The 26,318-nt window shown below is 49.1% G+C and overlaps 1 protein-coding gene across 1 annotated transcript in view; it reads right to left on the minus strand.

The window, feature by feature from the left end:
- Nucleotides 1-329: 329 nt before the first annotated feature.
- SLC28A1 (solute carrier family 28 member 1) overlaps nt 330-26,318 on the minus strand; it is a gene marked incomplete at both ends in the record, with an annotated part of 47,666 nt that continues 21,677 nt past the window's right edge. Inside the window, 14 exon segments of the mRNA XM_081228231.1 lie at nt 330-356; nt 360-426; nt 677-764; nt 767-787; nt 950-1,048; nt 1,791-1,868; nt 2,215-2,347; nt 4,870-5,166; nt 5,293-5,461; nt 6,767-6,885; nt 13,454-13,579; nt 16,433-16,450; nt 16,454-16,513; nt 19,358-19,438. Coding sequence (XP_081084357.1) covers nt 330-356; nt 360-426; nt 677-764; nt 767-787; nt 950-1,048; nt 1,791-1,868; nt 2,215-2,347; nt 4,870-5,166; nt 5,293-5,461; nt 6,767-6,885; nt 13,454-13,579; nt 16,433-16,450; nt 16,454-16,513; nt 19,358-19,438 — 1,383 coding nt within the window.

Here is a 26,318-nt window from a genome sequence, read left to right on the forward strand (position 1 = left end):
GAATGGGGGAGACCCAGGGCAGGGGGTATAGGGAAGAGCAGGGAGCTGTTTGGATATAGAGAGGAGAGAAGAGGCAGAGGTGGCCCTGAGAATTCATACCTGGGGAGGCAGGAAAAGGGAGAGCAGAAAGGTGGTGACGAGTGGGGCATCCCTCATTTACTTATGCACCCACTCTGCCCACTCACCCTGTCACCCTTCCCAATTTATGACTGAGGTGGGTCTAAGCCCTGCGGCTTCCCCAAGGGGGTGGGCCTGGAGAGAGAGCGATGGGGACAGCTGCTTCCTGGGGAAGAAGAGCCTCCAGAAGGCACAGAGATGTTCTGTCCCCGCTATGCACAGATCGTGTGATTATAAAATCAACAGCAGTTGTCCAGGGCCTCTAGGGTGAACTCCGGGTCAGTGCCAAAAAGAAGCAAAGGCTGCAGTCTGAGCTCTAGGCCTGGCTCTGCTGGCCACTAAAGGCTGTGCAACTTTGGGGAAGTTGCTCCGTGTCTCTGGTCCAAACTTCATCTCTAAGTTTGGTCCTCAAGCCCCACTTCCTCCTCCCTTGGTCACATCAGCCACAGCCATGACATTTCTATCCCTTGCCCTGGTGCCAAAGGCCTCCGCCGGGAAATCGGGCCTCCTGCACCCCATCACTGTCAGGGTCCCTCCTCCTCACGGCCCAGGTTCTCACCTCTGGAAGGCCTGGCGGCAGCACTGGTACACCCCAAAACTGCTGCTGCTGAGGGTCGTGTTCAGGAGGGACACACAGTCGACCTCAGCCCCCTGGGCATGTAGAGGATCCCTGTGCAGGGAAGGCAGCTGGTGGGCAGGGCCCAGGCCCTCACTACCCTCCAACCCCACCCAAGGACTTCCAGAGAGGCCAGAGCCCCAGTGCCTGGCCCCGGACCAGGGCCAGCTGGAGAATCAGGGCTCTGAGTCCTGAGCCCACCAGGCCTGCACTCACCTGCCACGCAGGCATTCACCAGAGACACACAGGCCCCCGTGCAGAGCACCCGGAGCATGACCTGGGAGAAGTTGCTCTTCTGCTGGGGGGCCATGGAGGCTGCAAGAGGACAGGAGTGCTCAGGGCCAGGACTCAGCATGCCTCTCTGCCTGTATCTGTGCCTCCGGTTGCATCTGCTGACACCCCTTTCTCTTCTGGGTGGCCAGAGGGACAGACGCTGTCCTCCTGATGCTTTTGAGTTTGGGAGTCCTCCTTGGCCTGAGTCGGGCCCCTAGGTAGCACTCCACACCTCCCCCCATGCCATCAGTGGCAAGTGTAGGAAAAGAACGTGAGTTTGGAGTCAGGCAGACCTGGGATTAAACACAGGTGCAGCCACTTATTAGCTGAGTGACTTGGGCCATCATTCACTTTTGCAAGACTCAGCAAAACAGGATGGTTACACCACCAGGCAGGGAACTGCAGGGGGTGGAAATGTTTTTTGTAAAGAGCTGAGAGCTGTGCAGAGCCTTCTTCCCTAGGCCCCACCAGGCCTGCCTGTCCCTTGTGGGTACGGGAACTAAAGCCTCAGGGGGCAGGTCACCACTGCACCTCCCGACCCTCCCCAGAGCCCTGAGCCAGGCTTGGCCTACAAGGCCAAGGTGCTAACCTCCTGGGCTACCCCAGCAGCAGAGAAATCATGAAATGCCAGGGCTGGGAGGAAGCTCCACGGCCACCTTGTTCAGGCTCTGCCTTAGACTAATGGGAGAAATGAGACCTACAGATCCCCAAGAAATGTCTCAGAGCCAGGACTAGTGTCCATCCCCGACCCTCCAGGATACCGAGAGGCCCCTATAGGACTCACTCAGGCCTCCCAGCATGATCCCAATGGAGCTGAAGTTGGCAAATCCACAGAGGGCAAACGTCATATTTCTGCTCTGACCTGAGAAGACAGAAGATGAGCGGGGAGGGGCTTCCCTCAGATGGGATGGGAGTTTGCTCAAACCACCCCATACCCTGGCCTTAATTTTACCCACTGCCTATGTGCCTTTGACCTTTGAAGCACTCGGTGCTGCCCTTTTCCAGCCATGCACACCTACCTCTAAGTCAACTCAAGCTACACAACCTCACAAACATAGCCCCCTCCTCATCTGCCCTTGAATCTCCTTAATTACTAGCCTTTCTGGGTATGATTCAGGCTGGCCCAGTCCTCTCACTTTGGCCCTACTAAGCTCTGTACCCAGGAGCAGTGGGCGAACGGCCCTTTCCGGCATACTGCAGCCCCGCACCTTTGTTTATGGAGAATGCGCTCAGGCTGAGGTCCTTTGAGATGTTGTCATGCCCAAAGAGCAGGATGGTAGCCCAGTGAAGAGAGGGAGGGATTCGGAGCCCAGTCGGCTTGGGTTCCAGGCTCGTCACGGCCTATTTCAGGTTGAGCAAGTTGATAGCCTCCTAAGTTTTAGTTTCTCTATCAGGAATGTGGGAATAATAGTAGCTGCCTAGAAAGACTGTCATAAAGATCATCTAATGTACAGGAAGTACCAGGCACAGGGGAGGTATTTAAGCAAGGTAATTCTCTTTCCCTTTTGCTCTGAACGGTTGTGTAATTTCTTAGAAGTGTTAAGAGCCGAAATGGAACAATTTGGAAAAAAAGATTGGCTTAGACCCATACCTCACACCATATAAAAAATTAATTCTAAATCACTGAAGCAGATAAATATGAATATTTTAAACATCAAATAATAGGAAATATAGAATAATTATTATTGTTACCAAATAATATTATTACTCTCATTTTGGAGAGGAGCAAACTGAGGCTCACAGAAGTGATTGAGGAAGCTCACACAGCAAAAATGCAGCTGTGTCAGAATTTGAACTCCGTTTTGTCTGACTCCAAAGTGCATGATTTTAACTACTTCACCATATTGTTTCAGGAATTTAACCCTTGCCAGATTTTTGGAATGGAGATAACTTTCTAAATTTAGATATTACAGAAGAAATGCAAAGATTTGGTGTAAATTTTGTGTTTAAAAAAATCCCTGAATACAGAATGAAGGGGAGAAAAAAAGACTAGGAAAAATATATGTAGAAAATGTAACAGAAAAGGGTTAATATCTTTATAACACACAGAGTTTATACAAATTGATGAAAAAGTATTAAGGTACCTGCATTCTGCTTACTCACCTATAATCACCCTCCCAAGCCGCCCAAGTAATCTTAAAATGTCAAAAGTCAAATCTTCAGTAACTTCCTACTGCTCCTCGGCCTGTGTCACTCTCTTTTACAATTACCACCTGTTCTAACCTCACTGCTCTCCTCTCAGTTCTCCAAACAAGTGCTTTTCAACCTCAAGGCCTTTGCATGTGTCTCTTTCTTTGCCTGGAATGCTCTTCCCAATTTCTCCTGGCCCCTCCTCCTCCTTGCAAGTCTTGGCCTAATAACCACATCTCAGGGAGGCCTTTTCTGACCAGCCCAGTCAAGGAAGACCCCCTCCCTATTTCCTCTTATTGTTTCCATCATAGAACTTACCACAAATTGTGGTTTTAAAATTTTTTATTCCTTTGCTTTCTTGCATTTTGCTCGTGTCTTTCACTAGGTGTAAGTTCCATGTCACCAGGGACCATGTCTTTCGGATTCCCCTTTTTATCCCTGGTACCCAGCAGAGGGCCTGGCACTTCAGAGGTCTCAAAAAATACTTGCTGAAGGAATGAAGTTTATTTAAAAAGATCCTGAAGGCACATACCACCCACTATCTCTAGAGAAGGGAGTGATACTGGAGCTGAAAATGAGGAGTGAGGGGAAACCTGGGCTTTTTACTCCATACAAACTTTTTTTTTTTTTTTAACTGAAGAGTACGTTCCTTTACAATTAAAAATATAATTTAAAAGGCAAGAAAAAAATTTTGTGTTAAAAGTTCCTAGTAACCCAGTAACAAATGAAAACATTGCCCCTTAATGTATCAAAGCTTTTTTTTTAAGAGGCTACTCAGCCCTGTTCAGTGTGTGGTAAAATCAATGCTCACAGGCACAGCTGGGGCGGTTTCAGTTGTTACAACCCCTTGGGAAAGATACTGGCAGCAACCACACGAGGATCGGTGCCATGTGATGCAGTCATCCCACATCTGGGAAAGCTCCTGCGGAAATGCTCAGAGAGGAGGGAGAAGTTCTGTGCAAAAAGCTATTCATTTCAGCATTGTGTATGATAGCCAAATAATGGAATTATATATTATATTATTATATTTATTATAATATGATTAATTATAATTATATTATATAATAGCTGTAATTTTGGGATGATAAGATGATGGGTAATTTTGTCATTCTCAATCATGTTACATACAGCTGTTATTCTTTTAGAAAGTTTCATTTTAGAAAGCTTTTTTCTTTTTTTTTAATGTCTTAACAGGGACTTCCCTGATGGTCCAGTGGCTAAGACTCCGCACTCCCAATGCAGGGGGCCCAGTTTGATCCCTGGTCGGGGAACTAGATCCCACATGCCTCAACTAAGACTTTGCATGCTAATTCACATGCTGCAACTAAAAGATCCCACATGCTGCAACTAAAGAAAAAGATCCCGCATGCTGCAACGAAGATCCTGCACGGGGCAACGAAGATCCCGCGTGCTGCAACTAAATAAATAAATAGATAGATAGATAGATAGATAGATAGATAAATAAGTCTTAACAGAAGAAACCAACCCCTGAACTGAATCCAATATATTGAAGATGAATGTGGTAGTGAGGTCTCCCTGTTTTACTCTCTTAGCTCATTAGATGCTCCCATCCATTCCTTCGGGGTAGGAGTGGCAGGCTCTACCCTTGTTTTCCAACAGAAGAGGCAAGGTACAGCTGCTGGCCCAGGGCTGCACAGGATGGTGGCCTGTCTACAGCTGGAGCTCAGATACCTCCAACGGGGCTCTTTCTCAACCTCAGCCTCCTAAGAGGCCTTGAGAAAGATGGCCTCTGAAGCTGTCTTGTTGCCCAGGGCAACGGGATGTGGGAGGTTGAGCAGCCCCTCAGTGTGTCTCAGCCGGGCCCACAGGGCAGCCGCTGCATCACCCCCTGCCCCAGGGAGGGGACAGGTACACTCACAGAGATCCACTGCTTCCTGGAACCGGCCCACTTCTCGGCGCCCGTCGTTCAGAAACAGCTTCATTCCCAGCAGCTCAGCCACCACCTGGCAGCCCTCCCAGGCCACGCCCATCAAGAAGGCCACCGATCGCAGGATGTAGGAGCAGATGAGCCTAGGCATGAGGCAAGAGGCGTGGCTGGGACTGGGGTTGGCCTGGGCTCTGTGGGTGTCCACCCACCATCACCCACCGACCAGGACCACCACCTCCACAGGCTGCGTGGGTGGCCGGAACTGTACTTGGAAGCTGAGCCCCTGGACGTCCATCATGTCTCCCAGCCAGGAGAGGGCAGCGTTGATGAAGGCCAGCACAGCCAGGAAAGCAATCAGGTTGGCTGCGATGTTGGTCACGACCCTCATGGACATGGCGGCCCCACTGCTAGCTGCTTCTAAGAGGTTTTGAGCATCTCTGTTGTTGGGATCAAGAGCCATTATTATTGGCCTATCTCCACAAACAGCAGGGCTCCCCACCATACAGGCTCAAAGAGGAACCTTGGACAGAGCATTTCAGAGCCAGTGGTCCTTGTTTTCCCTCTGAGACCAGAGAGAGAAAGAGCCTGGCCCAAGCAGTAGGATAAGACCCAGACTCCTAGCACAGATGCTGTCCAAGACAGAAACCACTAGCCATGTGTGACTTTTGAGCACTTGAAAGGAGGCTGATCTGAATTGAAATCTGTTGCAAATATACACACCAGATTTCAGAGATTGAGTCCAAAAAAAAAGAAAGAATATGAAATACCTTATTAATAATTTTTATATTGATTACATGGTAAAATGACAATACTTTGGATATATTTAGTTAAATAAAACATTTTATTAAAATCACCTGCTTCTTTTTACTTTTTAAAAGATGACTACTAGAAACTTCGAATTATAGGTGTGACTCACATTCCTCTAGGGCAGCGCTGCTCTAGACCTTCAGGAAGTTGTGCTGTTGGGGATGACGGTTGTATCCACAAGCACATTTGTCAAAAGTCGTGTCTTTCAACATTTTTTAAGAATTAAATGTTAGGGCTTCCCTGGTGGCGCAGTGGTTGAGAGTCCACCTGCCGATGCAGGGGACATGGGTTCGTGCCCTGGTCCGGGAAGATCCCACATGCCGCGGAGCGACTGGGCCCGTGGGCCATGGCCGCTGAACCTGCGCGTCCAGAGCCTGTGCTCCGCAACGGGAGAGGCCACAACAGTGAGAGGCCCGCGTACCGCAAAAATAAATAAATAAATAAAATAATTAAATGTTACACAAAGGTTGCTAAGACTATGATAAAGAGATGTCAGGAGGTGTGAGTGAAATCAAGGACAGTGTTCAACATGTCAATGCGATTGACACTGGGGATCAGACCTCAAGGCATGTAGAGAAAGTGGTGTGGAACCTTTTCACGACCCTCCTCAACACACACACACACACACACACACACACACACACACACACAGAGACACACACCAGGCACATCCCCAAGAGCCAGGTCACTTGCCCAGGCCTTGACTAGTCCATGTTTCCTGCTGGTCAGAGACTGGAAAATAAGAAGCGAGAACTGGAGTCTATATCTTCACAAGTGAAGCTGCGACCAGGGCAGTGAGAGAGAGGAGGTGGGCTGCGCTTGGTGAAAGACAGAGACGGGCAGAGAAAATAGGACCTGCTGCTGCCCCCACCTCTGCTCCTGTCTCTGCCCCTCCCCCACACTCCCCTCTCTGCAGACCCTCCTGCTGTGCTCACCTGTAGGTCAGTTTCACTCCTTCCTCACCCCTGAACTTGGACTCCTCCACGTCCGGGTAGAGGGCTAAAGCACAAGGGGCAGCCTTCACAGAGGCAGCAATTAAGGAGGCAGCATTGATCTGCAAGAGTGAGAATGAGGGTTCTAGAGAGCTGTCAGGAAATGTGGAGGCCAGAGGTGTGGCCCAGGGCAGCAGGAGGACATGGTACTCTACCCCGCTGGTGTATCACCATCACCGGTACTGCTGTCACTGGTAATAGTAATACGTGTTATGTGTAGAGGGTCCCAGGCCGTATGCACAGAACCTTCTATTCCCACACCTCCCCCAGGACTTCAGGAAGTTAGGCAGGGCAAGTACTGTGATCTCACTTGACAGACAAGGAAACTGAGGCCCCAAAGGGTTAAATATGACTTGCCCAAAATAAAGGAAGGGAAGGAATTAGACCCGTCGTGTCTTTCGGCTCCAAGTTCAAGGTTCTTCCTCCCTTTCTAGGCTGTCTCTCTTTGACCACTGATCTGAGGGCTGGTTCATCATTGGCTGAGGGGTTTGTGATGGTTTCAGACAAAGTTCACAGAACCTGAGAGTTGGAATGGATCCAAGATGTGACCTAATTTGACCTCGTAGTAAAGGAAAGTCTTCCCTCTAGAGGATCCTTCCGGTCACTTAGTGTGGCAGGGAACTCACCACCTCAAGGCAGCCCATCACCTCTACTCCTGTGGTCAGAGAGCTGTTTCTAAGGAAATCTGCCCCTACAACATACAACACCCACCCTTTGACCCTGGGTCGGTCTCCTGGAGCCACGCTATAGAAGCCCTCACAGCAAGATGATGGAGCTGCCAGACACCCCCGGGATTCTCCCTTCCTGAATTTTCATCCTCACTGTGGTCCCAAACCCTTTGTTTCCCTGTTCTCTTCACAGAGATGGAACACTTTTTCACCACTGTGTTATTTACCAAATGGGAAAATTAGAACCAACCCAAACATCTGACAATGGGGGGAAGGCTATGCATTGTCAAGCTGCCATCAAAAACAGTGGTTACCAAGGCTTCACAATAATGTGGAGAAATGCCTGCATACTTGCATATAGAGCATAACCACAATGATAGGGAAAAAAACAAACTCCACAACTATGCATAAAAAGAAGATCAGAAAGAAATACACCGAAATGTCAACCAATTGTCTGTCCCTAGCTAGTGGGGCCAGAGTGATTTTCTTTTCTTTCAGCTTTTCTGTATATTTCTAAACGTCCACATGATATATACTGTTTTTATAAGCAGAAAAGTAAAATAGACTTCTTCTTAAAGTTTGTAATAAATCAACTGCAGTTTTAAAATTTTAAATAAAAAGGAACAAAAGGAGGGGAGGTAAGTTTAAGCTACATGTTCAGGCGAATAAAGCAGACAGCCAAAGAAGCCCATGGAAGTACCAGGAACTACTGATGAGGAAGCAGACCTCAGAGACCCTCTGAGGCTCTGAAAGCCTTGTAATATCCTCTTCCTTCTTCTTTTAAACCCCTTTATTTCCTTTCAGTGGTAAGCAGAAACCACTTAAGACGTGTACCAGCTCCAGCACCCACCTCCCACGCGCCCCCATCACAGCCACTAGGTGTGCAGGCCTTGCTCCTCATGGAAATAGCCAGCCAAAGGCAGGTGTCCTCTCTGGACTTTCCAGGCCAAGCTTTGGGACTTTGCTGACCTCCTCCTCAGCCGCCCAACTCCAGCGGGCACAATACCACATCTGGAATCTTGGGATTTTCCCCTCCACCAGCCAGGACCCTCCCCCTTCCTCCAGCTTGGAGGCTACATTTGGTTTGTCAACTCGAGTCTCAGTGGGGGGCACACCTTGCACATTCCTGGACACTGTCCTTTGAATGGACCATTCGTGGCCACTGCCTCAAATGCCCCAGGCAGTCATTTCCTGCTCATCCTGGAAAGGGCTGAGTCCTGCACTGGCAGGGCTCCCAGGGGCACTGGGTCAGCCCACACATGGCCTCTCTGCTGCCAGTTATGCCTCAGGGCCATGACATTCCCCAGCGTTGCCTCCAGACACCAGGTCAGGAACGCCTTCTGTCCCAGCATGACAGGGCCCACTCCTGCCCAAGGCCCTCCTTCGTCTACCCAAAGGTGTCCTATGTGAAGAGGGATAGAGGGTAGGAGCCATCCATGTGAACTTTCAAAAAGGTCTTTACTGAGAAAGGAAATAAATCCAGACATTCCAAAGCATAAAATGGGCCAGTTTTAGAAGGCTGGACTTCTGACCCTAATATGTCAGAGAAAGAACAACCACTTTTTCAACACCATGTCAGGTGTTTCTTTGTTTTTTGTTTTTAAGATTTTTTTTTGATGTGGACCATTTTTAAAGTCTTTATTGAATTTGTTACAATATTGCTTCTGTTTTATGTTTTGGTTTTTTGGCCGTGAGGCATGTGGGATCCTAGCTCCCTGACCAGGGATCGAACTTGCACCCCCTGCATTGGAAGGCAAAGTCATAACAACTGGACCACCAGGGAAGTCCCTTGCCAGGTGTTTTCTGTTTATAATGGCATTTAATTCTTAGACTGCTGTGAGGTGGGCAGTAATTCCACCCATTTTACACGTGTAGAAACTAAACATGTGGTTGACTCTTACTTGGCCCTGCTTGGGCCTCCCAGACGCTGTCCCAGGGGCTCCCACTCTTGCACAATTGATTGAGAAACATCAGTGGCCATCCCCTCAACCCATCCTGTGTTCACAGCCCAAGGCACACATCTGGATCTCTTCTCACAATGATCCCGAGCCAAAGGGGTGGGTAGGGAGACCAGTTTCTGGGGTTTTAGCAGAGAGAGCTCGTGCCTACCTTAGAGTTTTTGGGAAACACACTGAAAAGGGACATGTATGTAGAGGTCACAGTGAAAGGATTCAGTCAAGTGACACTTGGGACCTCAGACCAGGGAGAAGGTCTAGACCAGTGTCGTCTGATATAAATATAGCACAACTGTGATTTAAGTTTTCTAGCAGCCAATTAAAAAAGTAAAAAGAAACAGATGAAATTAATTTCATTAATGTATTTAATTTAACCCAATATACCTAACATTTTATCTTTCTACCCTTGTAATCAATGTTAAACTTATCAATAAAATATATTAATTGATTTTTCCATACTAAGTCTCACAGCAGATCTCATTTCAGACCGACCACATTTCAAGAGCTTAATAGCCATGTGTGGCTAGTGGCTGCTGTGTTGGACAGCACAGATCTAGAAATATCCAGATTTTAGCAATAGGAGGGGTTCAGGGAAGAGGCAGCCAGAAGCTGAGCATCAAAGAGAAAGGAGGAGAGAGAAAGGGGGTATTCTCTTTGGAATTCAGGGCCTAAGGGCAGAGCCCAAGATACAGTGAGGAACTGCCTGGAAGAGGGCGTGAAAGGAGAGAGGGGAGAGGATGGGAAGGGCTGTGGGAGGAAGCCTGGGGGCTGCTGTAGTGGCGGCCAAGAGCCAGGTGGGGGCAGAAGAGAGCTTCTCTGTGACCAGCCTGGGGGCAGATCCAGAGGCGGGAGGGGAGGAGGGAAGGAAGGTGGACTAGGTGCCTTTCACCAGGCCAGCTATGGTGGTAGCCTGGGGCTTCTGTACCAGAGGTTTGGATGGAGACCCGCGACCACTTGGCTGATCCTGGTGGCCTCTGCACATTCTGTAGAGCTAAAGGGAAGTGGGTACCAGGCCCCTTCAGTGGGAAGGCCCGCCTGCCTGGGGCTGGGCCTGGACTCTGGCCTGAGACAGGGAAGGAAAGGAGGCTGAGCTGTAAGGCGATTGTGGAAAAGGGAGAGAGTTCTTCCAGTACTTTAGTCTTAAGTAATGGTAACGACGCTTATGCGATAGAAAGAATACCATTCTTTTAACTGGCTTGTGGGACCCAAAGCAAGGTTAAGACATTTAAAGGCTCTAAGTCCCGAAGATAGCAGGGCAACCCCTCCCCCAATACGCCACCATGAAAAAAGTTTCAGGAACAAAGTATCAAGTTTTCATTTTTGAAATATCAAATTCCTTCCAAAATCAATTGGTGGTGAGGTATGGGGGAGGGGGGTGGCATGCATCAGCTCTGATGGGTCCTTCCTAGGCCTTGGTGAGAAAAGGTGCAAACCAGATGACCTCTAAAATTCTAGGTGGAGGGTGCTGGGCGGAGAAGACAAAGCCTCAGAGTGCAAGGGGCCTTCTTGAAAAGTCTCTAGGCAGCAGCCATCCTGCCCAGACAGCTCTGTGGGTATGCAGAGCTGAGGCTCCTGGTGTGGCCCAGGGGTCCTGAGGGAAGGAGGGACTGAGGGGCAGGTTACCTCATCCCCTTGGCCATCCTCAAGGACAGAGATGAGAAAGACAGGTGGAATTTGAGACCAAGGCTGGTCATTCTTTCATCCCCCGACCCATTCACACACAGCATCAGGAGAGCCTGGGCCCTGGGAGAGGAAGGCTGCCTTTCTCCAAACCAGCACACGGAGGCCCACCTCACCCTAGGGGCTGAGTGACCGTGCGTTGCACGGATGAACTTACCCAGCTCATTCCCTTACTGCTCTACATTTATGTTTCTTGGGTTGTTTGCTATTACAAATAATGTTGGAATTTTGCATCTTTTGACCACTTGTGAAAATATTTCTGTATCATAATATTCCTAACTGGATCAAAGAGGAGTATTTTTAAAATTGACTGATAGGTGTTTTCCAAAAAGGTTAGAGCAAATTACACTCCCATGAAGAGTATATGGGGCTTCCCTGGTGGCGCTGTGGTTAAGAATCTGCCTGCCAATGCAGGGGACACGGGTTTGAGCCCTGGTCCGGGAAGATCCCACATGCCGTGGAACTAAGCCCGTGCGCGACAGCTACTGAGCCTGCGCTCTAGAGCCCACAAGCCACAACTACTGATCCTGAGTGCCACAACTACTGAAGCCCGTGTGCCTAGAGCCCGTGCTCTGCAACAAGAGAAGCCACTGCAATGAGAAGCCCGCGCACTGCAATGAAGAGTAGCCCCCGCTCGCCGCAACCAGAGAAAAGCCTGCGCACAGTAACAAAGACCCAACGCAGCCAAAAAAAAAAGAGTATATGAATGCCCTGCAGCCTTGCCGTTTAGAGGCATGTAAAATTTTGCATATCCTTGAGAAGAAACATAAGTTATTATTGCTTTAATTTATCAGTGAGCTTGAATATCTGTTTATCATTTATGAAATTTTCTTTCTTGATCATCATTAAACTTTTAAAAAATTGTGATTTTTTACCTTTCAGAGGTTTTTCTTTTTTTTTTTTTTTTTTAACGGTACGCAGGCCTCTCACTGTTGTGGCCTCTTCCATCGCGGAGCACAGGCTCCGGACGCGCAGGCCCAGCGGCCATGGCTCACGGGCCCAGCCGCTCCACGGCACGTGGGATCCTCCCGGACAGGGGCACGAACCCATGTCCCTTGCATCGGCAGACGGACTCTCAACCACTGCGCCACCAGGGAAGCCCAGGTTTTTCATTTTTATTAGTTAGCTCTGTCAACTTTTTCCTTTACACTTTCAGATTTCATGTCATGCTCAGAATTTTATAAGAAAAAGACAAGTTGCAGAAAAGTGTGAATAGAATTACCTCATCTTTAGTAAAAAAAAAAAAAAAAAGCAAGTATATGTATATTCAGTTATATGTACTTAAATGACTTTTTACACAGAAATACCTGGAATGACATATTTTAAGTCAGTGGCTCCCAAATTGAGTATCAGAATCACCTGGAAGGCTTGTTACAATACAGGACACTGGGCCACATCCCCAGCATTCCTGATTCAGCAGGTCTACAGAGCAGCCCAAGAATTTGTATTTCTAACAAGTTCCCAGGTGAAGGTGTCGTTGCTGGCCCACTGAGGACACTCTGAGCACTGCTGTTCTCATCTAGTAAGAGCAGTTATCCATGGGAAGTGGGAGTGAAGTGTTTTTTTTTTCTTTTTTACTTTATTCATTTCTGTAAGAAGCAAGAATTTCTTCGATATTTAAGGGGAAAAAATAAGATCTTGAAAGACTTGCATGTGAAAACACAAACAAGTACAGTGTTTTACACAAATGTAATGTATTCTTACCAGGCACTTTGTAGGGGACACATTGAAGATTCATCTCTGCTTGCCATGCACTCGTGTTGTGATTGGTTTAAGGGCCTGATTCATACCACTGGAATTTGATTTAGAAATGTACAGTGCTCAGAAAGCTGCACAAGTAATAATTTAGGAGTAGAGGAAGGACTTGTGCCCAGAGAGGGTGTAAAGGAAAGGAGGTGGGAGGACGGGTTACAGGAAGAGTAGGACAAAGCTCCAGGGGTGGCCTAGGTGGGGGACTGTGTGTCTGAGTTTTGCAGTCAGACAGGTCTGGGCTCAAATCCTAGCTTTGGGCACCTCACTTACTCTCTGAGTCTCAATTTCCTCATCCTTGAAATGGGGATATTAAAACACTTAGCACTTTGCCTCAGTAAGCAGAATACTGGAAACCTTTGCTCCCACTGGCCACGTGAGAAGCCCAAATGGTCCAGCCCACCTGGCCTGCCTTACTCAGGTGAAGCTTCTCCTCCCACCATCACAGCAGCCCTGGTTTAGGACGTAGCCCATGAGAGAAGACCCCAGGTCGCTCTGGCCAGGAGCTGTGTGGGGCTCCCACAAAGGTGGGTTTCAGGTTCTTGGTTTTCAGCAAGCAGAAGGAGGGCTCTGCATACCTCAAATGAGATGTAGGCGTCCAGCAGGCTGCCGGCAATGGTGGCATAGCCTCTGGTCGTGACAACGTGGGTTTCAGAGAGTGTCATGTCTGCCAAGTAGGGCCAGATCAGTAGAGGAGCCTCAGTCTGCAAACGGGAAAGATGTCAAACAAGCAGAGCTGGTCAGGCTAGCACGGGCACTTGGGGCATACCCTCTCCACCTGGGAGTGAGCAGGTCACAGTGAGGACTGGGGACCCCAGGGGAAGAGACAGCAGGGTGGGGTGAGGACCAGAGTCTGTACTTGGCTGAGCCTCTGTGAACCTCAGCATCAGCCCAGCTCTGTGGAAGGACCCCCAGCCCTTCCTTTGGGCCTGATAATGCTCCCCTGTGTCAAGTGCCTCCCACATCCAGGCACCCAGCTAGGCCCCTCACACTCATCACTTACAACCTTCTAGGAAAGAAGTGGTCGTCTCCACGTTCCAGGAGAGCAGAAGGTCAGAGAGGTTCAAAGAATTACCTCTGTTCGTGCAAAGGACCAGAAGCAGATGTAACTCCAAGCCTGAACGTTTAGTGAAGCCATGGGAGTTGCCAGAAAGAAAGGAACTGGGGCATTCGATGGCGTGTTTAGTTCAGGGCATGTGGGGAAGCCTGGAGGCATTCGTTTATTCATTCAATAAATAATTATAGTACATACTATGTTCCAGACTGTGCTATGGAACAGGGATAGAGATGGGGGAGGTGGAGGGCAGATGGACAAGGCAGGGTAAGCAGTGGACCTCAGCAGGCAGAGGCATAATCTGACTCGGGTTTTTAAAGGGCCACTCCAGGGGACTTCCCTGTCTGTCCAGTGGTTAAGACTCTGCGCTTCCAATGCAGGGGCGCAGGTTCAATCCCTAGCCGGGGAATTAAGATCTCACATGCTGGGCTTCTCTGGTGGCGCAGTGGTTGAGAATCCGCCTGCCAATGCAGGGGACACGGGTTTGAGCCCTGGTCCGGGGGGATCCCACATGCCACGGAGCAACTAAGCCCATGTGCCACAACTACGGAGCCTGTGCTCTAGAGCCCATGAGCCACAACTACTGAGCCCGCAAGCCACAACTACTGAAGCCCACATGCCTAGAGTCCATGCCCCGCAGCAAGAGAAGCTACCGCAATGAGAAGCTCACGCACCGCACCAAAGAGTAGACCCTGCTCGCCGCAACTAGAGAAAGCCGTGCACAACAATGAAGACCCAAAGCAGCCAAAAATAAATAAATTGAAAATAAAAAGATCCCACACGCCACATGGCCCCAAAATAAATAAATACATAAATAAATAAATTAAATAAATAAATAAATAAAGGGCTACTCCAGCCTGTGTGTGAAGGATGGGTAAGGGCAGCAATGGCGGCAGGGAGAACAGAGAGGAGGTGATTGTCGTGTCGAGGTGAGAGACAAGTGTGGCTCGTAGCAAAAAAAAGAAAAAGGGCAGCAGGGCAGGTCTGGGATGTGATGTGGGGCAGAGCTGGCAGGACTTGCTGATGGATGGGATGCAGCTGGGAGCAAGGGAAGCAAAGGAAGGAAGGATGACTCCTCGACTTTTGTCTAACAACCTCATCGAAGACGTTGCCATTTACTGAGAAGGGAAAGTCTTGGAGACGTGCAGGTGTGTTGAGGGAGGGTTCTGCTTGTTTGGACTTGTGTAGTAAATTATCTAAGGATATCCAAGTGGAGGGTCAAGGGGGCAGTTGTATATATAGCAGATTGGAGTTTAGGGGAGAGGAAGTATTTAAGTCATGGGGCTGGGGCAATCCCCTGGGGATAGACTGTGGCCAGAGAAGAGAATAGGGCCCAGGCCTGCCAACACTGAGCTTGAAATGATACCACTAATCCTTGAAGGCTCCCCGTCCCCGCAAAAGTTAATTCGCCTTTGGAGCTCTTCCAGTTATCGTGTCACATTCACCTAAGATTTGTATTTTCTCAGCAAAAACCATTGATTACATTTGCAGCATTTTATATAAAATAAATGCTGATACTGAAATATCTTTTTCTCTTTTGCCTCATTTTGAGTAACTAAGGGATTTTGGACTATTTATCTCAGAGCACACCTGTCTTAATTGGCTTAAAAAAAAAAAAAACCTTTGAAATCAACACATTTGCATCAAGCAAGGAAGATGCAAATATTCTCCAAAGTTTCCTAAACTGCCCAGTGAAATATGGCATACTTCGGCAAGTTTTTTTTTTTTTTTTTTTTTGCGGTACGCGGGCCTCTCACTGTTGTGGCCTCTCCCGTTGCGGAGCACAGGCTCCAGACACGCAGGCTCAGTGGCCATGGCTCATGGGCCCAGCCGCTCCGCGGCATGTGGGATCTTCCCGGACCGGGGCACGAACCCGTGTCCCCTGCGTCGGCAGGCGGACTCCCAACCACTGCGCCACCAGGGAAGCCCAGGCAAGTATTTTTTTTGGTGACTTACATATTGGGCAGATGGGCCAGGATTCTGGAACGGTCACCAGAGTCTTACCCCTAGGAGGGTCCGGCCTTCTGCAAGGGACTCAGGACTGATAGTCCCTTCAGAGTCACACTTATATTGGAAAATACATTTTCAGAAAGAGGGAGGGAAAAAAAGACAAACTGATGTTGTGGAAGGAACCCTGGCCAGGAAGGAGAAGACTTGGATTCTAAGTCCTGGCTTATGTTATGGGATCTTGGCAAGGCATTCCCAGCCCCGAGCCTCAGTTTCTGCATGTATAAAAGGAGAACATTGGACTCCATCTGTAGGACTTGTGGGTCTCTAAGCTGATGAAGACAGCCTAGGCCTAGGGTGGTAGGAGGTGCCAGGGAGATACTATCCTCCTTGGCATGACCTAGGCAAGGAGTGTATCCCCAAATGGAGCATCCCTAGGGTAGCAGCCTTTGGTGACCCTGGGAGAAGGTTTGATTGGCTCTTCTGCTGACTGAATCAGAGCTCTAGGGACCCAGGGCACCTGCCCTCCTTGAGGGCAGAAGGCTGCAATACTGACCTGGCTCACAAAGATGTTTCAAGCCACACTCAGGGTCTTTGTGGCCATGGGGCCTATGGTGGCCTGCATCAGCCAGGAGATCTAGAAGGAAGCAGGGTGCTCTTTGTGGATTGGTATCAGCAAGCCCCAGGGACAGAGAGAGTCAGGGGTGGAAGTATCTTAAAAGTCTTCCTTCCAACTCCCAACCCATATAGAACTCGCTTACCTACATTTCCCCAAAGGTCCATTCATCTTCTCCTTCCATACCTCCATTGATGGGGGCTTATCATCCATGAAAAAAGGATTCCCTGGTCAAATATATTTGAGAATTGCTGTACACACACACCTTGGAGATGACCAGTACTTACCAGTTTATTAAAGGCTCTGAGAAGTTCTGCACAAAACTTGTTTAAATTTGTTTAGCCTGGTGTCTAGCTTAGCTTCATAAAATTATTTGACCAAGGGACTTCCCTAGCGGTCCAGTGGTTAAGACCCTGCGCTTCCACTGTAGGGGGCGCGGGTTTGATACCTGGTTGGGCCATATGGCATGGCCAAAAATAAAATAATTTGACCATGGGATCCCTTTACCTAGTAGCGTTTATTAACTTGCTGTGAAACTAGAGTTTTGTGAAAAGCTTTGGGAAACACTGTATTAAAAAGTTCTTTCGGGCTTCCCTGGTGGCGCAGTGGTTGAGAGTCCGCCTGCCGATGCAGGGGACACGGGTTCGTGCCCCGGTCCGGGAGGATCCCACATGCCACGGAGCGGCTGGGCCCGTGAGCCATGGCCGCTGAGCCTGCGCATCCGGAGCCTGTGCTCTGCAACGGGAGAGGCCACAACAGTGAGAGGCCCACGTACCACAAAAAAAAAAAAAAAAAAAGTACAGAAGACCTAAATAGACATTTCTCCACAGAAGATATACAGACTGCCAACAAACACATGAAAGGATGCTCAACATCTTTACTCATCAGAGAAATGCAAATCAAAACTACAATGAGATATCATCTCACACCAGTCAGAATGGCCATCATCAAAAAATCTAGAAACACTAAATGCTGGAGAGGGTGTGGAAAAAAGGGAACACTCTTGCACTGCTGGTGGGAATGTGAATTGGTACAGCCACTATGGAGAACGGTATGGAGGTTCCTTAAAAAACTACAAATAGAGCTACCATATGACCCAGCAATCCCACTACTGGGCATATACCCTGAGAAAACCATAATTCAAAAAGAGACATGTACCAAAATGTTCATAGCAGCCCTATTTACAATAGCCCGGAGATGGAAACAACCTAAGTGTCCATCATCGGATGAATGGGTAAAGAAGATGTGGCACATATATACAATGGAATATTACTCAGCCATAAAAAGAAATGAAATTGAGCTATTTGTAATGAGGTGGATGGACCTAGAGTCTGTCATACAGAGTGAAGTAAGTCAGAAAGAGAAAGACAAATACTGTATGCTGACACATATATATGGAATTTAAGAAAAAAAAATGTCATGAAGAACATAGGGGTAAGACAGGAATAAAGACACAGACCTACTAGAGAATGGACTTGAGGATATGGGGAGGGGGAAGGGTAAGCTGTGACAAAGTGAAAGAGCGGCATGGACATATATACACTACCAAACGTAAGGTAGATAGCTAGTGGGAAGCAGCCGCATAGCACAGGGAGATCAGCTCGGTGCTTTGTGACCGCCTGGAAGGGTGGGATAGGGAGGGTGGGAGGGAGACGCAAAAGGGAGGGGATATGGGAACATATGTATATGTATAACTGATTTAATTTGTTATAAAGCAAAAAATAAAAGAATAAATAAATAAATAAATAAAAAAGAAGGCAGAAAAGAAGAAAGAAGGCAGACAGATACTTGGAGAGAGAGAAAAATAGGTTAAAATCTATTTGGTCAGCATAGCATAGGGAGATCAGCTCGGTGCTTTGTGACCACCTAGAGGGTTGGGATAGGGAGAGTGGGAGGGAGGGAGACGCAAGAGGGAAGAGATATGGGGATATATGTATAAGTATTGTTGATTCACTTTGTTATAAAGCAGAAACTAACACACCATTGTAAAGCAATTATACTCCAATAAAGATGTTTTAAAAAAAAAAAAAAAGTTCTTTCTTTCAATCCACATGGTATCTGCTTCCCTGGAATTTCTCTCCACTGTAGGTTCCTCTCAGGCTGCCTTTTCCCTAACCTTCTGTAAGTGTTTAGAATCCTACCTGTGACCTTCTTCACCCTGGCCTTCTCTTTTTTGGCCCTTCATCCCTACTTCCTTCAGCCATTCTATGGAATGTATGGTCTCAGGCCCTTTCAAACTGAACCCACTGATAGTGAAGTTTGTCATAGCCCCTTGGTTGAACACATTCTCCAGATTTGGGGATAACTGTCTCCCTTACACCATGCACTGTGCACTCTTAACATAACCACAGGCTGCACTTCTGGCAGCTGCCTGATGATACTGGTTTATTCTGAGCTCAATCAGCTAAAAACCTCAGAATCTCTTGTCCAATGCTGTCTGTCTCCTGCATCCTGGTTTTGTGCAGCAGATTTTATGAACATAAGCACAGGATCTGACATTTATATCAGCTAAGTCTGGCCCACAGGACCCACTGCTCTCAAGATCTTTTTGGTATAAATTATTTTTTCCCCTAACATTTTTCCTCAATGCAGCCCCAGTTCTGTAAACTTCCCTCCCCCAAAGACCCCACTGGATTTTGGCGCCGTTTCTCCTTAGTAGCATGACAAGAGACTCTGTGAAAAGTTGTTTGGTTGGTAGTAGACTCTGAGAGGAGGCTGGGGAGCAGGGGATGCTGGAAGGTCCAGGCCCTCAGAGCAGGGGATTTGGGGAGAGTGTGGGCTTGGGAGCAAGGCATTCTGGGAGAGTGTGGTTCCTGCCAGCCTGTGATTCTGGGAGGGCCCGGGGTTGGGACCTTGAGAACTCACCTTCAGGATCACCCACTGCATGAGGCTCACGTAGTAGAGAACTGACATGGCGCAGCTGAAGAAAACAGTGATGGGCAAAACCTGCCAGCAAAGAGCACAGGCCCTGGGGTTAGAGGCAGATAGGTGGCAGGGTACCACGCAGGGCCTCGGAGGCCCCAGACAGCCACTTCATCCAAGGGCTTGCCACTCAGAGACCCAACGGGGTCAGGGAAGAAGCTCTGAATTCAGTGCATGAAATCGCATATGGGGCCTCTCTGGAGGCAGCTGTCCTCTCTGTCCCTCTCTAAACATTAACCACCCACCCAGGCATCCCTTGGACTATGGTAGAGAAGCAGGACTTGAGTCCACCATTTTTTATCACCTGCTTCTTTGTCTGTAAAATGGGGAGGAAGTGACTACCTCTCAGGTTGTTGTGAGGGTTTTGGGAGTTGGCTCAGGGCCCAGCACCTTCCTAGCACAGGGTCCGTCCTCCACCCTGAGCTCAATCCTTGGCCCATGACGCTGGCCTTAACCTCCCTCCTGTGCTTCGGGCCTGAATCAGAGGCCCTCATCCTTCTAGTGTTCTACTTCCACTCGGTGCCAGTGAGCTCTGAATGACACTCATTGTGGACCAGCCATCTGCATTTCCTCCTGTCACCCTGTTTCCTATTACCAGGCTTATGACTGCTTTTCACTTACTCCAAGCCTCTTCAATTTCTCCTTCAAAGCTTCCTCATGTCCATTTCCTTCTCCCCAGGGCCTCCCCCTCCCTTCCCCGTACTTCCTTGTTACAGTCTGACTTATAATGACAAGGACTGGCAACAACTTAAATGTCCCTCCGTGGAGGACTAGTTTGATAACCTATGGTGTGGCTGTGCAGTGGTGCACTCAGAGTCAGGAAACAAGAGTGAGGAAGCTCACTATGAGTAGTTTGGGGATGATTTTCAAGATGGACTGTTAAATGAAAAAAGAGGGCTTCCCTGGTGTCACAGTGGTTGAGAATCCACCTGCCAATGCAGGGGACACGGGTTTGAGCTCTGGTCCAGGAAAATCCCACATGCTGCGGAGCAATTAAGCCCATGCGCCACAACTACTGAGCCTGCACTCTAGAGCCCACGAGCCACAACTACTGAGCCCACGTGCCACAACTACTGAAACCTGCACGCCTAGAGCCCGTGCTCCACAACAAGAGAAGCCACCATAATGAGAAGCCCGCACACTGCAACGAAGAGTAGCCTCCACTCGCCACAACTAGAGAAAGCCCGTGCGCAGCAACAAAGACCCAACTCAGTAAATAAATAAATAAATAAATAAATAAATAAATAAATAAATAAATAAAGTTATTTAAAAAATAAATGAAAAAAGAGAAGGTGTAGAACAGGGTGCACGGTGTGCTACTTTATGAGTAAAAAAGGTGCGGATGGCATTGCAGGTGCTCCTGTGTGGGCACAGATATCCTTAGACAGATATGCAAATGACCAGGAATGGCAGCTGCCTTGGGGAAGGAACTGGATGACTTGGGGGTCAGGGGTGGGAGGGAGATTTACTTTCTACCAAATCCTCTTTTGTACAGTTGGAATGTGCTATCTGTTCCAAATAGCTTTAAAATAATGTTATACAGAATTAGTAATAACATGGGAGCATTCTTATGCTAGAATGTTAAGTGGGAAAAATGGAATATTAAAAGCATAGAAGTAAGGCTGGGAGGCATACACCCAAATAGTCAAGGTAGTTGCTTCTGTGTGCTGGGACTGTGGAAACTTTGTTTTCTTCTTTCTCCATTTCTAATTTCTCACCTGCTCCTATAATTTTCTATAAGAGGTGGACACTTCTCAAGGGAGGGGAGCACGGGCACAGGAGAGCTTTGGGGGAACCTCATCAGTGCAGTTTTGGACTTGCTGGGTTTGAGATGCCTGTGGAACATCCAAGTGGACGGTGGACTGGGCAGGTGGGCAGAAGGGCCAGCAGCTCTGAGGAGAGGTCTGGGCCAGGGCTCGGTTGAGTGCAGGTTGAAGCCACGGGGCAGATGCAGTTCACTGAGGAAATTGCCCTGGAAGAGAAGAGCAGTGGCTGAGGACAGGGCCCTGGGGTCAGCATCCCTGAAGGCTGAGAGAAAAAGGAGGAGTGCGTGGTGGAGACAAAGAAGAAACTGAGTGGTTGAAGGGCTTCCAGGAAGGGGTGCGATGGAAATTGAGGGTAGCTTTTCTAGAAGGGACGGTCCATCAGCTGTGTCAGATGCATCAGAGAACTCAGTAAGGACTGAGATGGATGCTTGGCACCTAGCGATTCAGGGCTCCCTGGTGACCTAGGTGAGAGCAGTGTCAGGAGAGATGGGCACAGAGGCCGGGTATCAGCGAACCCAGGAGGGAGTGGGACGTGAGGAAGTATAGAGACAACAGGAGAAGCTTAGCTGTGCTGGAAGGAAGAGGGGCTGCGGAGAGGGGTGAGAGGTGGAGGAAGAGTTGTTTTCATTGTTCAGAAGGAGAGTGTAGAGCAATCAAGTTCAAGCTCTGGTTCAAACTGAATCGGGACTACAGAGTGGTCCCTGATGAGAACAGAGACTCTGCCCTAGGCAGCTCCCTGGAGAAGAGAAACAAGCCCTGCCGAGGTTGTTTTCCCTTTCCCGTCCCAGATGAATGCCGCGGGTTCTGTCTGGATCTGCTCCACTTGACATCCCCGTCACCAGCTTCACTGCACGGGAGTGTCACCTGACAGGGAACGCAGACACTGGGTGGAGCAACCCTCTTCCTGCCCTGTGACTCCCCAGGGCCGCCTGGTGCTGGACACACCCCCCATCACAAGGGTGGTAACAGCATCCTGCTCTCCCCGGGAGGAAAATGCAGAGAGGATCACGTACTGTCTAGACGGCCTGTTCAACTTATCACGCGAGGGACCGCTCGGCAGCCTGGCAGGTTAGCACAGATGGCTCAGGCCAGGAAGGAGAGGGCCCGGGGCAGCGGAACCCGACTGCAGAATTGGGACTTTCTCCTGGCAGCAACCAAGAGACGTTTTCTGGCTGGGAGATGGGGATCTTTGGTGGAAGAGAAGCTGGGACGTTTAATACTAAATAAGGGCCCTGAGGCCAATATGATCTTCCAGTCCAGGAAATACCCTTGGGCCCTGTAGCATGTGAGATGGCAGAAGACAGGGCAGGCAGCTGGACAGCGCCGCTGTGGGGAGGGGGAGGAAAGTGCCATTAAGTCCTACCACTCGTGCACTATGCAGTCCTGCTAGGAGCCAGGTACGCAACGTGTGGTGACTCACGGATCCTCAAAGCAACTGAGGTCCATGTAAATCCACTTCACAGGGGGGACGCTGAGGTTGCGAGATGTTGGTTACCTGCCCAAGGTTACACACCTGCAAAGAGACAGAGTACCTCCTTGGCCACTAAGCAGGTTGCCAAGGACCTGCCATGACCCTGAGGAGGTTTGCCCTAGTGCCAGTCCTGGAACCTCATTTCTTTGTCTTCAGGAGAGGCATCCCCTCCCAGGGAGAGCCTCAGCCCCGGGTGTAGCAGCTTCGAGTAAGTCCTGACCACCACTTTGTGGAAACTCAGAGCAGGCCGGTCCTGCTAGTACCAGCGCTCCCCCTTACTCAAGGGAAAAGGAAAGTATAGTGCCTCTAAGCCAGTGGTTCCCAAAGGGTGGTCCCTGACCAGCAGCATCACCTGAGAATTTGTCAGAAACGCACCTTCTGAGCCCCACCCCGAGAGTTTCAGGTTCAGTAGATCTGGGGCGCACCTGAGAGTTTGCCCTTTCCGGATGCTGCCGGTGTGTGGACACCACATTCTGAGAACCACTGCTGTAGAGTCTAGACCAGACTCTCCGAGCAGACGCCATCTTCTTCCCAGGAAACAGGCTCTGAAGGCAGGGCTAAACCCACTCAGGGCCTGGCCCTGCCGCTTCCTCTCTATGGAGGGAGTTGAGCCAGGGCTGCTGACGCCCTCCTAAGGCTGTCCCAACAGCTCCCAAAACCTCAGCCCCCAAGGCCTAAGCCCTGTCACCAGCCCCAGGCCACAGTAAACCAAAAAAACCCAAAGCTGGAAAATTTCTCAGAGGACACTGCTGCAGTGTCCGCCAACCTTGCAGAAGGGCGGAAGGGACTTACTCCAAGGCCAGATAAGCTGCGCATGCCTCCTGATTTCCTGCTCATGCCATTCCCTTCACCCAGAATGACCTCACCAGTCTGCCCCCATGCCTATCTATCTCTGCCTGTCAAAGTCTCCTTCAGAGGCCTCTGCAGATGCCACATTCTCGTAAGATCTCTCCAGTTCCATCATCCCATCCCCCTCCTTTCAGCACCCACCCCGTCTCCACTTCCCTTCCATTCCCTCCTCTGGAAATCGCGCTCACTACGGTTACCAGTGACCCCTTAATGACTAAATCCAATGGCACCTGTCAGTTCTTATCTTACTTGATGTGTTTTTTCTGGCCAAATTTGGCACTGATGACCACTGGCGACTGCAGAGGCTGCATCAGGCAGACACCCCGAAACCCTTGGGAGACGAAAACACTTTCTCCCTAGGGGTTCCTCAGGGAGAACATTTCCTCAGCACTGCTGAGCTTCGTGAGTGGGTGCATGTTCCAGAGACTGGAGTGATAGTGAAGGAACGAGGGAGCGAGTGAGCATGTGCTCCCAGGTCGGCCAGACCCAGGAAGGTGCGGGAGTGTGGGGGGGAGGCGATCGTGTGGGTGGAAAGTTACTAGAAGGGAGATGGAGCCAAGGTGGAATGACTAATCGAGACCATACAGCCAGGAGGTGGCTGCCACGTCGACCGTGCCAGAGGAGATGGAAGGCTGAAGGAGTCCCAGGGAGATTCGGCTTCCTGGAGGAGCAATGAGCTGGACCGTGGCCCAGCAGGAAGCAGCTTGGATTCTGAAAATCTGAGTGAGCTCAGAGATTTCCCCAGGCTGACATGGGCCAAAGGCCTTGGACTAGGGCCACATGATTCATGGAAAAGACGGAAAGAAAACTCTTGAGTCTTCCATTCGACTCAGCACTAACAAAGCTACCCCCAGCTTGAGGATAAGCCCCAAGCTCGGCAAGTGTGTGTGTGTGTGTGTGAGAGAGAGAGAGAGAGAGAGAGAGAGAGAGAGAGAGAGAGAGAGAGAGAGGGATAGGCAGGGGGGCAGGGTGTGAATGAAACTTTGTGATTAGTAAATCTTGTTGAGAAAGGGAGTTCTGTGGCCATGGAGCATTTGTCTTAAATCCTCCCTCATTCCGGCATGCCTTTGCTAAGGAGACCACTGGCTAATAATACACTGGCCAGGAGTTTGTGCAGAGGACAGGGCCTCCCCGGGGCCAGGGAATAGTTGGTGTTTGACTAGGAAATGCTAAGTCTGGTTAATGATAAACTCACCTCTCTTGTTTTTATTCTCTTGACTGAACATCCAACCTCAAAGTCTTTAGCAAATATTAATTGGTTTTAAATTTATCATTGCTGTTATTAGGGATGCTTTTTGTATTTGGAAGGGAGACCTGATGTCACTGACTTCTACTTAGAGTATGAGGAAGAAAACATCACTTAATTGAAGTCCAACAACCTGTTTCTAGCCCTGCCTCTACCTAAACTCACTGTGCAGTTATGCCCAGGTCACTGCTCCTCTCTGGGGCATGGTTTGACCATTTGTAATACAAACAGTAGGCCCAAAGATCAATGAGCTCCCTCCTAGCCCAACGGTTTATGAATCCATGGTTCTGAAGGGTGATTCAGGGAGAGATGCAAGTAGCAGGTATGTACATATTCTTCTAGAAAGGGAGGAGAGACACACAACTGACACTGGTGAGGGGATGGACAGAGCAGCAAGCCAGAGGATACCTTCTTTGCTGAACTGGGAGAGAAGTTGAATGGTGGCTCTCGTGGACAGCAGCTGCTTAGATGCCCCTTCCCTCACTTCTTTTGGTAAAAAAGTTTGACTTTCCTTTAGGAAACCACCTCTCCTCTCCTCTCAGCCCAGAGGCTCCAGGTTTGGCCCACCAGAGTGAGGTATCTTCCCTGGCTACAGTTCAAGGATGGCCTATAACCCAAGCCAGGCTAGAAAGAGCCTACTCTTGGATTTCCTGCTGGAGCTAGTGGAAAACAGGCTCTCTCTCTCTGCTAGGGTTGCTAAGTTGGTTGGATGTAAGCCTGGTACCTCTTTGTCACAACCTCAAGAGAGCCTATCCAAGACAAAGACTAAGACTAAAGCCAAGACTAAGAACATAGAACCAGGATATAAGCAAGGCAAATCCCAGGTGATGTTGCATACCTGGATCCAGCAGGACCTGAAGCCTCTGGATTTCTCAGTTACCAGAATTAATCTTTTTGCTTGTTTGCTTTCTGTTTAATCTTTTGGTTTAAATCAGCTTGAGGTGTGTTTCTGTCGTTTACAACCAATGAACTCAGGAGCTAAGCACCCCGATCAGGAAGTATAGCCTAGACGCCCAAATGTGGCCCCACGTTACAGCTGGGAGGGACTCCAGATCAAAGGGTCCATGCCATTGCTGTTTCTCCCAGGCAGGTATGCTATCTGCCACGTGTGCTCCGCTCCTATACTAGACCACAGATGCTCACTTAGAATAGAAGGGCACCCTGAAAACAGAGCTAATCCAGGTCCTACAGGGAGCTGTCTTTTTTTCTGTAATGGGGGGTTAATAGTACCTGCCTGTCCCAGGCAATAATTCTTCAAATGATGAGTTTCAGAGGGTGGCTTCCACTCAATCAGAGCAACTGACTCCCTGGCTTTGGGTGGGAACATGAGACTCTGGTCACTCCAACTTCAGTATCGCCTGCCCTGGCCTTAGTGATTGGGTCAAGAATGGTCACATGACCCAAGGCAGAACAATCCAAAACCCACCCTGGGATTTTTTAACTTGAGCAGGAAGAGAAGAATTTCCCCTGTGCTGAGTGACATGCATGTAAAAATGAGTATCTGGTGTCGCTGGGGGAACAACAGATTGTTGCAGAGAAGATCTGGTATGAAAGAATGAAGCTAACACCCTG

The sequence above is a fragment of the Mesoplodon bidens genome (genome assembly GCF_964165515.1).
Source record: "Mesoplodon bidens genome assembly, chromosome: 3".
NCBI classification, from domain to species: Eukaryota; Metazoa; Chordata; class Mammalia; order Artiodactyla; family Ziphiidae; genus Mesoplodon; species Mesoplodon bidens.